This window comes from Heptranchias perlo, chromosome 16 (assembly GCF_035084215.1).
Source record: "Heptranchias perlo isolate sHepPer1 chromosome 16, sHepPer1.hap1, whole genome shotgun sequence".
NCBI lineage: Eukaryota > Metazoa > Chordata > Chondrichthyes > Hexanchiformes > Hexanchidae > Heptranchias > Heptranchias perlo.
The window spans coordinates 20,308,774-20,322,367 of NC_090340.1; the positions used below are offsets into that span (position 1 = coordinate 20,308,774).

General features: G+C 42.6%; 1 protein-coding gene across 1 annotated transcript in view; it reads left to right on the plus strand.

The window, feature by feature from the left end:
• Nucleotides 1-13,594, plus strand: part of znrf1 (zinc and ring finger 1) — a 241,068-nt gene that overhangs the window by 213,328 nt on the left and 14,146 nt on the right. Inside the window, exon 5 of the mRNA XM_067997756.1 lies at nucleotides 8,620-8,717. Within this exon, the coding sequence (XP_067853857.1) occupies nucleotides 8,620-8,677 (58 nt within the window). The 3' untranslated portion in view covers nucleotides 8,678-8,717. The remainder of the gene's footprint in view (nucleotides 1-8,619; nucleotides 8,718-13,594) is intronic.

The following is a 13,594-nucleotide window of genomic DNA, read 5'->3' on the forward strand; positions in this document are numbered from 1 at the left end:
GTTGGAGTCATACCTAGCACAAAGGAAGATGGTAGTGGTTGTTGGAGGCAAATCATCTCAGCCCCAGGGCATTGCTGCAGGAGTTCCTCAGGGCCGTGTCCTAGGCTCACCCATCTTCAGCTGCTTCATCAATGACCTTCCCTCCATCATAAGGTCAGAAATGGGGATGTTCGCTGATGATGCACAGTGTTCAGTTTCATTCACAATCCCTCAAATAATGAAGCAGTCCAAGCCCGCATGCAGCAAGACTTGGACAACATTCAGGCTTGGGCTGATAAGTGGCAAGTAACATTCGGGCCAGACAAGTGCCAGGCAATGACCATCTCCAACAAGAGAGAGTCTAACCACCTCCTTGTCATTCAACGGCATTACCATCGCTGAATCCCCCACCATCAACATCCTGGGGGTCACCATTGACCAGAAACTTAACTGGACCAGCCATATAAATACTGTGGCTGCAAGAGCAGGTCATAGGCTGGGTATTCTTCGGCGAGTGACTCACCTCCTGACTCCCCAAAGCCTTTCCACCATCTACAAGGCACAAGTCATGAGTGTGATGGAATACTCTCCACTTGCCTGGATGAGTGCAGCTCCAACAACACTCAAGAAGCTCGACACCATCCAGGACAAAGCAGCCCGCTTGATTGGCACCCCATCCACCACCCTAAACATTCACTCCCTTCACCACCAACACACAGTGGCCGCAGTGTGTACCATCCATAGGATGCACTGCAGCAACTCGCCAAGGCTTCTTCGACAGCACCTCCCAAACCCGCGACCTCTTCCACCTAGGACAAGAGCAGCAGGTACATGGGAACAACACCACCTGCATGTTCCCCTCCAAGTCACACACCATCCCGACTTGGAAATATATCACCATTCCTTCATCGCCACTGGGTCAAAATCCTGGAACTCCCTTCCTAACAGCACTGTGGGAGAACCTTCACCACACGGACTGCAGCAGTTCAAGAAGGCGGCTCACCACCACCTTCTTGAGGGCAATTAGGGATGGGCAACAAATGCCGGCCTCGCCAATGACGCCCACATCCCATGAACAAATAAAAAAGAAATGTTTCCAGTTTTGAGTAACAAGCAGAATAAGGGTAATAAACTAGTAAATTCTCAGAGCTAATTTTGCATGTGGTGGCAATTATTTTGTGTATATATTTTTAGCTTCATTATATTTAAATGTTGTGTCCTGTAGGTATCATTTGATTGCAGTAATTTTTATAACTGACAGTTGGTGGGGTGGGGGGGGGGAGGGGAGTAATGTTTCACGCTCATTTAGGCTCAAAGCAGACAAAGTTTTGGAAGATGACAAAGTGAGCAAGTACTTGTCTCTGGAACAGTAACTCCCATATCTGGAGTATTTTACTTCAGCGGTAGAAACAAGGGAAGTTCTGGTGGGATTGAGCAAATTCTGTGTAAAATTCATGAATGTGCTCTGATTTCTACATAGGACAGAAGAATAGTTAAAGATCCCAGGCCAAAGTCTGAAAGTTTAGATTCAACTTGATACCAGTTGACGTTAAAGTAAGCCCTGTATCCTGCTCTGGAGAAAGAGCTGCAACATAAAGAGAAAGTCCTAAAGTGAGAGTATTCATAGGTGGGGGGGGGGTGAGAATCAAAGGCACAAGTCTTTCACGCTATGTTATTTTCTATCAAGTTTGACTTCAGAGACACTGCCAGTATTCTACTTGAGGATAACGTGCATAGTGAAAGGTTAATTATGTCATCTGATGCCATCTCTTAGGCAAGGACCTGATGACTAACACTGGTGGCTGTACTGACCTGATGTTTGTGTATTAACAACAATGTTTATATAGGCCAAAATAGTCATTTTTTTCAGATCTTTTCCCAGATCTGTTGCCGTTAATATATAGAGAAAAAAAATCTTTATAGAAAGTGTATGTCTATTTTAAAAGACCTGCATCATCTGGCTGAAAGTCTAACTCAGCACAGATCAAGGATTAAGCCTTTGACCTTCCTTATCTGCATGGTTGACGGCCCCACCATATGACGCATTAACCCAATAAGCAGTTGGGGAAAGGCAGGGAGAAGTGCCTGGTGTGCCCAACTTACCTCATAAAACTGTCTGATTAATTTGGGACCTTTTTAAAGCCTAACATTGTAAAGTGTTTAATACATTACAGGCATAACGCAGAAATCTTTTTCTAAACTATTATCACAGTTAAGTCTCAATGCAGATTGTTCGTGTGACTATTTTACCAAAGTAACATAATATTGTAAGTACAGTTCACTATCTGTTAGCCTACTTTGTAGGTTTTATTTTTAAAACATTGCATATGTAGGTCAATAAGTAGCTGCAACCCATGGTTTTGCCCAAATGCTTCATTATGTAATATACTGCTCTGTTCTTAGAACTCCCCTGCGTAATAATGTGCTATATCGGTACACCTACACTGATACAATATACATAGGTAGCACTGCACTGCAGATGTCCAGTCTCAGTCCATAAAATAGATGAGCATTTATAACTAAGCATCTTGGAGAAAATGAGTGCATTTGCTTCCTGATTTTAAAATGGGAAAATCAGCATTGTCACCTGGTTTCCTGTTTTCAAATGGAAGTTCAAGATGTAATATGTGGAATGCAATGCTGCAAATTTTAATCGTCCGTATCCTTTAGCCAAATGTCATCTTGATCAGCCTTTTCCCTTGTGTTTTGATCTTATTGGATCACGTCTGATGGCATACGTCCAAACCTACCTGCCTCATTACTACTGTTGATATTTCATGAAGGCCCTGCTTCTGGGTTGAGTCCATAGAAGTATGAAGATACCCCTTGAAAAACAGGTCGTTCAGATCATTGCTGTTTGTGGGATGTTGCTGATGCAGAATGGCTGTCACTTTTACCTACACAAGTCACTGCACTCCGTAAATGATTGAGTGAAGCACTTTGAGGCATTTCAATGTGATCAGGTGCTATATAAATGCAAATAATGTAAGATGTGAAGACTATGGTTGCAGCAACGGGAATCACTATTGTTTGATGGCAAAGAATCCTTGCTGCTACTGATACCGATCAGACTGTCTACATGATCCTGATTGTAGCATAATGTGTATTGTGATTCAATGAAAGGAAAGGAAAGGGGCAAATACTGACTGTTGTAGCTCTGAAGTGTTCTTGGAAATAGGGTGTGGTGAGGCCACAGATGGATTCAAAAATAAGGATGAGTATTTTAAACTCTAGGTATGGTTGGGAAGGGGAGCCAATGCAGTTTAGTGAGAACTGGGACTATGGGTGAGTGGGACTTAGTGAGAGACAGGTTACGTGCAGCAGAGGTTTGGACAAGTTGGAATCTATGGGTGGAGGCCCCCAAGGGTGAGAAGTCGAATCTGGAAGTGGTAAAGGAAGGTATAATGGTTTCAGTGGCAGTGGGGCTGAGGTAGGGCCGAGACAGGTGATGTTGCAGAGGTGGAAACAAGCGGTCTTTGTGATGGAGAAGATTTTGGGTCAAACAGGAAATAAGATTGCAAACAGTTTGGTTCAGCATGAGAGTGTGGTCAGGGATAGGGATGTAATCAGTAGCAAGGGAGCAGAGTTTATGCCTGGGGCTGAAGACATGGCCTCAGTCCTGAACTGGAGGAAATTTATACTCATCTATCTGATAGCACAGAGGCAGATGAGAGGTCGATGTTTTCTAGGCTGATGTTTAACCTCGGATCAAACTTTATGATCAAAAGGTATAAAGCAGGGATTGAAATTCAAGCTAAATTTTTAAAATTGTTTTATGGAACAGTTTTGTATGGATTTGAATTTTGATTTGTATGTACTTCCTGGATTTTGTTGTGTAACTGCAATTGCTCAAAACAAAATGATTGTTTCTTTAGTCTCAAGTGAAGGGTAGCTAATTTTTTTTGGATGCACCTGCTGTATTACCACTCACGGCCCATCTACTCTCTTCCTCCCCCCACCTCCCCACTGTCCCCATACCACTCTCTTTGCTCTTTTCCCCTGCACTCCCCCAATGAAAGCCACCACTAAATTAGATTCCACATTTTGCACAGTAGCTCTTGTTGGGAGGAACAGTGTGTGGGACACTCTCTGTGGAGATTAATTCACTGTCATAGACTTAACAGTCAGCAGTACCTTCAACCAGCATAGCACAATACTACATGAAACCTTTAAATGAAGCCATAATGCTGAAGGCCAAAGTTGTGCATTATACTACCCATTGTTTGAACCACAGTAATGACGACATTGCCAAAGCAAATTACTGTTAAATGTTTGCTTAATTGACAAGGGACATTACAGGCATGGCGTCAGCAAAGATTTAATAAACAGGTTGAAGGACATTATTGTAAACTTACACACATTGCAGATGAGATCACATGTTGAATAGAATTATAGGATATTACAGCACAGAAACAGGCCATTTGGCCCATCAAGACAACGTTGATGTTTTTCTCCATATGAGAGAAAGGAAGAACGTATTTCTATAGTTTCATAACTTCAGGACAACCCAAAGTGTTTCAAAGTCAATGAAGCACTTTTGAAGTGTAGTCACTGTTATAATGTAGGGAAATGTGGCAATTTGCGCTCAGTAAGGTCCCATAAACAGCAATGAGATAAAGCCCAGATAATCTGTTTTAGTGATGTAGGTTGAGGGATAAACTTTGGCCAGGATACTGAGAGAACTCCCTGAAAGGGCAGATGGGGCCTCAGTTTAACTTCTGATCCGAAAGATGGTATAGCATTCCATCAGTACTGCACTGAAGTATCAATCGAGATTATGTGCTCAAGCCTCTGGAATGGGGCTTGAACTCTCAACCTTCTGAGAGGTGAAAATGCTACTACTAAGCCAAGGTTGACACTCAACATGAGCTCCCATGCCTTTTAATGTTCCTCTTTTTCAAGCAACTAATTCCCTTTTGAAAGTACTTATAGCTTTAAAAACTACCCTCCATAAATAAATTTATCTAGTCTCCCCTTTAATATTTTTTTGATTATCTTAAATTGTTACAAATCAATCATTACAAATCCTATCAAGTCCCTTCATAATCCTGAAGACCTCTTATCAGATCACCCATCAACCTTCTCGGCTCTAGTGAAAAATGCCTAACTTCTCAGTTCTCCATAACTAAAAAAACTAGTATCAGTAATGGTGGCCACGAAACTACCGGATTGTCGTAAAAACCCACCTGGTTCACTGATGTCCTTTCGGGAAGGAAACCTGCTGTCCTGACCCATTCTGGCCGATATGTGACTCCAGACCCACAGCAATGTGGTTGATTCTTAATCGCCCTCTGAAATGGCCTAGCAAGCCATCAGTTGTAAAATCTTGCTACAAAAAGTCATAATAAGAATAAAACTGGACAGACCACCCAGCATCGGACCACTAGGCACCGGACACAGCAAAGGCAAACCAAGCCCAGTCGACCCTGCAAAGTCCTCCTCGCTAACATCTGGGGACTTGTGCCAAAATTGGGAGAGCTGTCCCACAGATTAGTCAAGCAACAGCCTGACACAGCCATACTCACGGAACCATACCTTTCAGCCAGTGTCCCAGACTCTTCCATCACCCTGGGTATGTCCTGTCCCACCGGCAGGACAGACCCACCAGAGGTGGTGGCACAGTGATATACAGTCAGGAGGGAGTGGCCCTGGGACTCCTCAAAATTGACTCCGGACCCCATGAAATCTCATGGCATCAGGTCAAACATGGGCAAGGAAACCTTCTGCTGATTACCACCTACTGCCCTCCCTCAGCTGATGAATCAGTCCTCCTCCATGTTGAGCACCACTTGGAAGAAGCACTGAGGGTAGGAAGGGCACAGAATGCACTCTGAGTGGGGGACTTCAATGTCCATCACCAAGAGTGGCTCGGTAGCACCACTGCTGACCGAGCTGGCAGAGTCCTGAAGGACATAGCTGCCAGACTGGGCCTGCGGCAGGTGGTGAGCGAACCAACACGAGGGAAAAACTTACTTGACCTCGTCCTCACCAATCTACCTGTCGCAGATGCATCTGTCCATGACAGTATTGGTAGGAGTGACCACCGCACAGTCCTCGTGGAAACAAAATCCCATCTTCAAGCTGAGGATATGTCCAACTTGTTGTGTGGCGCTACCACCGTGCTAAATGGGATAGATTCAGAACAGATCTGAAGGTCCCTGTGTTCCTCCTACTTCATTCAAAATTTTAGTTTGTGTATTTCCTTTCCCTGTTCTTCCAAAATGTATTAGCTCTTTCTACATTGAATTAAATATCGTGGAGCACCTAGCTTTCAAAAGGACATTGATGCAACAGATGGTTTACAATAGAGTGACCAAGATGATTTTGAGATTTAGAAGAGACTTGCAGGACTGAAATTGCTTTCATTGGAGAAAAGCAGATTGACAGATGGGGGACAATATGCATAAGTGATATAGATGTAAGTTGGCTTTTAATTTAGACTTGGAACACAATTTTAGGATGCAGGTTTAAAATTAACCAACCTCAAGCAAGGCTGGAGGTTAGAATAACCTTCCCACCCCCATAACACACATGCACACACATGTGAAAAAATCTCTCTACAAAAGATGTTACTAATGTGTTTATTTAACTTCTCAAACGGAGCTGGGTACATATCTGGCTGTAAACTAGATAGGAGGCTGTAGTAAAAAGTATAGATTGAGATGATCAGACACTACGTACGACACTGGTGCCTATACTGCTGGCAGGGACGGGATGTTGTCTGTGGAAAACAACAGGCCTGTGTTGAAGAGTGGAAACGTGGATATGACTGAATATTCTGAGGTGTTACTTGACAACCATTGGGGATATTTATATAGACTTCTCTGAAATTAAATGAAGTAAAATTCATGATTCCGTAGGTTGTACGTGGTTTGTGGCAATGAGCCAAATGCCCTATTCTCATTCCATGCTGTCTTATGTTATTGAACTTTTTTTTTTATAAATATGAAGAAATATATTTATGCTTTTTAAAAAAAAACTCAAGTTCTAGTGTTTAGTCTATTTCAACCAGACTCCAGTGACTGGTTCAAAGCCAGATGAGTGGTAACCCTGACTGTCTGTTTTCTCCCACTTACTGCTGACTCGTGATGTGATGACATTAGCTATTAAGGTTTTCAATTACTTTTCATTGGTAGCAAAGCAAATCTCAGACTTAAAGCCATGGTTCCACTCCTGGCACACCCCTTGCCCAGTTTCAGATCTTGCAGAAGGTGGTTATCCTGTCCATTCGCGCACACGATCTGTATTAGAATAAAATGTTAACTGCAATTGGAATCTTGCTCTGCTAACACTTTGTGTAATACATCCAAAGTAGGATCATATTACTGTACTTAACATTGCTTTTGAGCAATGGAACAGATAAAGCTTTAAGGGGTTTGGAATCCCAATCCACAATAGCATGCATTTGAAGCTCAGCCTGGACCTGAAGATTGAACTTAACCTGTCCTCAATGAACAAATTTCTGTAATGAGTGCCAGGTGCTGCAATGTGTAATCAAGGACGATATCAGCTGTGACACAAGTTGGGGAATACTGGGATTACTGCATGAAAGCTCATCTCGTATAAGTCAGTCAGAGCAGCAATGAAGTCTGTGGTCCACAGGACTATTATATACTTACTGCTGAAGGAAAATATGTAATAGCAGGTGGGAGGCCCATAAAAAGTTTTTTTTTATCTCTCCGGTTATGGCTTCAATGATTTTTTAAAAAACTGGTTTACTTCTGGCTGCACTCCTATTCAAAGCTATCATTTTCCCCCTTGCAGCGAAGCCAGAATTTTGAGATTTAATGTGGCAATGGCAGCTTGTCCTGGTGCTGCTTGACTTCTGTGAAGTCTGTCTCAGCTACTGAAATGGACTGTCATCAGGACAGCTGTTTTTGTATTTTTTTTAATTGAGGATTCCCAAGAGAGGGATTTAATCACTATACATATACATTCATAAAATTGCTATATGTCTCTTTGGGCAATAAAAATTCAACTTCCAACATATTGTCCATTCAGTTGGTTGTGCTGAAGGATGCTGGAAATGTATTTTAAATAATCGTCCAATGGTGGTAAAATCCACTGGCACCAAATTAGATTTTTTTTTAAGCACTTTGTGATTGTGCTTGTGTCTGGCGATGAGTGTTAAATACCAAGACACATTGCGCACACTCTATTACTGAAGACATTTGGGTACGGTAGCGTAGTGGTTATGTTACTGGGCTAGTAATCCAGAGGCCTGGACTAAAATCCAGAGTCACAAGTTCAAATCCCGCCACGGCGGCTGGCGTATTTAAATTCAATGAATTAAATAAAAATCTGGAATTAAAATACTAGTATCAGTAATGATAGCCATGAAACTACCGGATTGTCGTAAAAACCCATCTGGTTCACTAATGTCCTTTAGGGAAGGAAACCTGCCGTCCTTACCCGGTCTGGCCTATATGTGACTCCAGACCCACAGCAATGTGGTTGATTCTTAATTGCCCTCTGAAATGGCCTAGCAAGCCACTCAGTTGTAAAAATCTCGCTAGGGATGGGCAATAAATGCCGGCCTTGCCAGCGACGCCCACATCCCGTGAACTAATAAAAAAAAAAATTTGTGAGTATGTTTTATATGTTATACCTATTGATTCATGTTTTCCTCCATCCCCTCAGCTGTATAGATTCATGGTTTGAAGTGAACAGATCATGTCCAGAACACCCTTCAGACTGACCTCTCCTGGCCTGCAGCTGCTTACAGCCTTCTGTTAAAGGTAAGAAGACAGACTTGTAAATTAAACTGTGGTGCACCTTAATGACATGCCAAAAAACTGTTCAGTTAGGCAGTATTTGCCCTAAGAGGCTCAGTAAATGTGAGAGAGGACACTTTTCTGAAGGTGAGGTTTCAGCAAGTTTGGGAAGTGTTGATCTGTGTATATTATGTCTGACTGGAGATTAGTTGATAATGGTAATGGGCTGAAAGTAAAAACACATTTCATCCTTGTCAATATTGCAGCATATTAACAAATGAACAGTGGGTTCACTTATTTGCTTCACACCAGTCGTTCTCAAACTTCTCTGTGTAGGTAAGCACTGCTAGGGAGCCGTAACTTCCAAAAGACAATGTCAGTAACTAGAAGGTTCTCTTATACAGGGCTAGTGTCACCAGGTTTCCCCAAACGTGGGACTCGTACAGGCTGTAAGCCAAATGTAAAAGTGCCAGGACTCACCATGACCGGCTGCCAGGAAGATTTGCCAAAGTAAGTCTCCCCAGCAATCGGTCTTGGTGCGTCCCTTTGCGTTTAGCCCTCAGTCAAACGTGTGAGACCTGAACTTTGGGAACCCAGCCGGTACTACTGCAGTCTTGCACAATGTAAAATAGCCAAAAGGTGAAACTTCACCATTGGTATATACAGCAACAGAAATAACATGTAGTGAGCCAACAAATACGGGAAAATTGCAGGATTCTTAAGAGATTGTGTTCATGATGTACCGTATACCTGGCTATAGGCAGATGTAAATCTGATTACTCCACAGACCCTAGTTTAAAGCCCTATATTTATAATGTGTTGTCACTCAAATTGGTTTAATGTTATTGAACACTCTCCAATGGAATTGTGCCAGTTTCTGTTGTGCTGAATTTGCCCCATTTATTACTCTGAGGCAGATTTGATGATGATGATGATGATGAGTAACAGCGCATTTGTAACTTGGCCAATTTGGCTGCAGACCTTTTCTAATGTCGGGCGGGGAGGGAGTCTGTGCAGGATACCAAAAGTGCATTGCTGGTCTTTACAGGTAAGCTGAGAGGATAGGCCACCCATGGCCAGACCCAAAATGGCAACCAAACGTCCAGTGCAGTCGATGCAAGTTGTATGCATTTACTGACACGGGCACTTTTATTTGGAGGCAGGGAGTAAAACTTTGCAAGAGCGTTGGTTCGCTTTTACTACACGGTTGCCTGATGACAATCCTGATCTCAGAGGCAACCCTGTAGTATGAAAGGGCCATAAAATGGCAGCAGTGTCAAGAAAATGCTGTTGCATTAATCAGCGATTACAATCCAGTTTAATAAGTTCAATCTGAGAAATTGTGATCAAAGTGAAGAAGATTGCAACAGACTTGAATTAAAACTTTTTATAAAGCAGCATACCTTATGAAAACTGAAACATGCCTTCTCTTAACTGTGTGTGGTATAAGTGCTTGAGACTTGCAATGGAGTATGGGACTAGGGAGCACAGTGACTTACAAGCACATGGCTCATTTTTTTACTTTTAAAATCTATGGGACCTCCAGCCTCCATGAAAGTCCTGTGTCTCCAGTGGTTAAGAACATAAGAAATAGGAGCAGAAGTAGACCACACGGCCCTCGAGCCTGCTCTGCCATTCAATAAGATCATGACTGATCTTCACCCTCTTTCCTGCCCTATCCCCATATCCCTTGATTCCCCTAGAGTCCAAAAATCTATCTGTTTCAGCCTTGAATATACTCAACCACTAAGCATCCACAGCCTCTGGGGTAGAGAATTCCAAAGATTCACAACCCTCTGAGTGAAGAAATTCCTTCTCATCTCAACCTTAAATGGCCGACACCTTATCCTGAGACTCTCCAGCCAGGGGAAACAACCTCTCAGCATCTTATATGTTTCAATGAGATCACCTCTCATTCTTCTAAACTCCAGGGAGTATAGGCCCATTCTACTTGATCTCTCCTCGTACGACAATCCTCTCATCCCAGGAATCAATCCAGTGAAGCTTCGTTGCACCGCCTCTAAGGCAAATCTAGCTTTCCTTAGATAAGGAGACCAAAACTGTACACAGTACTCCAGATGTGGTCTCACCAAAGCCCTGTACAATGGTAGTAAGACTTCCTTACTCTTGTACTCCAATCCCCTTGCAATAAAGGTCAAAATGCCATTTGCCTTCCTAATTGCCTGCTGTACCTGCATGCTGCTAACCTTTTGTGCCTCTTGTACAAGGACACCCAAATCTCTCTGAACACCAACATTTAATAGTTTCTCACCATTTAAAAAATATTCTGTTTTTCTATTCTTCCTACCAAAGTGAATAACTTCACATTTCCCTGCATTATACTCCATCTGCCACCTTCTCGCCCACTCACTTAATCTGTCTATACCTTTGCAGACTTTTTGTGTCCTCTCATAGCTTATGTTCCCAACTAGCTTTGTATTGTCAGCAAACTTAGATACATTACACTCGATCCCCTCATCTAAGTCGTTAATATAGATTGTAAATAGCTGAGGCCCAAGCACTGATCCTTGCGGCACCCCACTAGTTACAGCCTGCCAACCTGAAAATGAACCGTTTATCCCTACTCTCTTCTGTTGGTTAACCAATCCTCTATCCATGCTAAAATATTACCTCCAACCCCATGAGCCCTTATCTTGTGTGGCACCTTATTGAATGCCTTTTGAAAATCCAAATATACTACATCCACTGGTTCCCCTTTATCTACCCTGCTAGTTACATCCTCAAAAAACTCTAATAAATTTGTCAAACACAATTTCCCTTTCATAAAACCTTGTTGACTCTGCCTAATCATATTATGATTTTCTAAGTGCTCTGTTACCACATCCTTAATAATGGATTCCACCATTTTCCTGACGATTGATGTCAGGCTAACTGACCTGTAGTTCCCTGTTTTCTCTCCCCCTCCTTTTTTGAATAGTGGGGTTACATTTACTACCTTCCAATCCGCTGGGACCATTCTAGAATCTAGGGAATTATGGAAGATCACAACCAATGCATCCACTATCCCTGCAGCCATCTCTTTTAGAACTCTAAGATGTAGGCCATCAGGTCCAGGGGATTTATTGGCTTTTAGTCCCATTGGTTTCTCTAGTACTTTTTCTCTGCTGATATTAATTACTTTAATTTCTTCATTCTCATTAGCCCCTTGGTTCCCCACTATTTCTGGTATGCTTTTTGTGTCTTTTACTGTAAGACAGATGCAAAATATTTGTTTAACGTCCCTGGTTGTAGTGCAATACGCTGGCACTGAGGTTTTTTGGCAGCCCAGTATCAAAAGTGCAGCACAGTGCTGCCAGCACAAGCTTGTATCAAGAGTCAGGCAAGCAGCCTCCTCTGATACAATGTAGAGGGGTCTCCTGCACTGTGCTTCAGTGTCTGGTAATTGAAAAGGCTTGACACACTCGCTAGCTTGCTTTCTGTCGTTAGAAGTTGTGGTGTATTCTGAGCCCAGTAAGGTGCACTTCAGAATGATACCAGGGCTAAAAGGGTTCAATTCTGAGGACAGGTTGCATGGACTAGGCTTGTATTCCCTTGAGTATATAAGATTGATGGGTGATCTAATTGAGGTGTTTAAGATGATTAAAGGAATTGATAGGGTACGAACAAAGAAACTATTTTCTGTGGTGGAAGAGTCCAGAACCAGGCGGCACAACCTTAAAATTAGAGCTAGGCCGTTCTGGGGTGATGTCAGGAAGCACTTCATCACACAAAGGGTAGTGGAAATCTGGAACTCTCTGCCCCAAAAAGCTGTTGAGGCTGGGGTCAATTGAAAATTTCAAAACTGAGATTGTTAGATTTTTTGTAAGGGTATTAAGGGTTATGGAACAAAGGCGGGTAGATGGAGTAAAGACACAGATCAGCCATAATCTAATTGAATGGCGGAACAGACTTGAGGGGCTGAATGGCCTACTCCTGTTCCTATGTATGTGTCTGAGTGCACCTACATGGAGCTGGCCCATCCCATATTCCACGGGGATCGGAGTGAACAATATAGCTATAGTACTAAAAGTAAAAACTGCATGTGTTGGAAATCTGAACTAAAAACAGAAAATGCTGGAAATATACAACAGGCCAATCAGCGTCTGTAAAGAGAAACGGCCGATTCTGACATTCTAGCTGCATATTGCTAATCAGAATTGAAGACTAAAAGTATGGTTGGAGAGGGAAGTTAAATGATCTGCAGACATCTTAACAGAAAAAATTCAGATGGTATAAAAGACAGTCAGTGAGATGATTCAGAGATGTAAAAAGGACAAAAGACTGCACAAATAGTGGGGGTTGGAAACACGCAGGAGAAGTCCATGCAAATAAGGAAAAATAAACAAAAAAAAATCAAGCTGTAATTACACTGCTTTAACGAAGGGTCTCCAACCCAAACGTCAGCTTGCTTCACGCCACGCCACGCCACTCCCCTCCCCCCACCCCCGCCTGGGTCAGTGACAGTCTCGTCCCCATGTCACAAGCACTCACTACTGTGAAGAAAATAAAGGATATAGCTGAAGTCTGTGCTCATACGAGAAGGCTGCAGATTGCCCAGAAGAAAGATGAGCTACTGTTCTTGATCTTGGGTTGAGCTTCATTTGAACAGTGTAGGAGACCAAAGGCAGAGAGGACAGAGTAGGAATGGGTGGGAAAGTTAACGTGGTGAGACACAGGGAAATCACTTGCAGGCAAAACAAAGATGTTCAGCGAAGTGGTCATCTAATCCGCCCAATGTAGAAAAGAATGCATCATGAGCAGCAAATACAGTATACTAAATTAGAGGGAGTAGATGTGAATTATTGTCTCATAGCAGGAGTGTTTGGAGCCTTGGACGATGGTGTGGAAGAAGGTGTTATGGGCATGTGTTGCACCTGTAAATCTTTTCTCCACTTATTAAA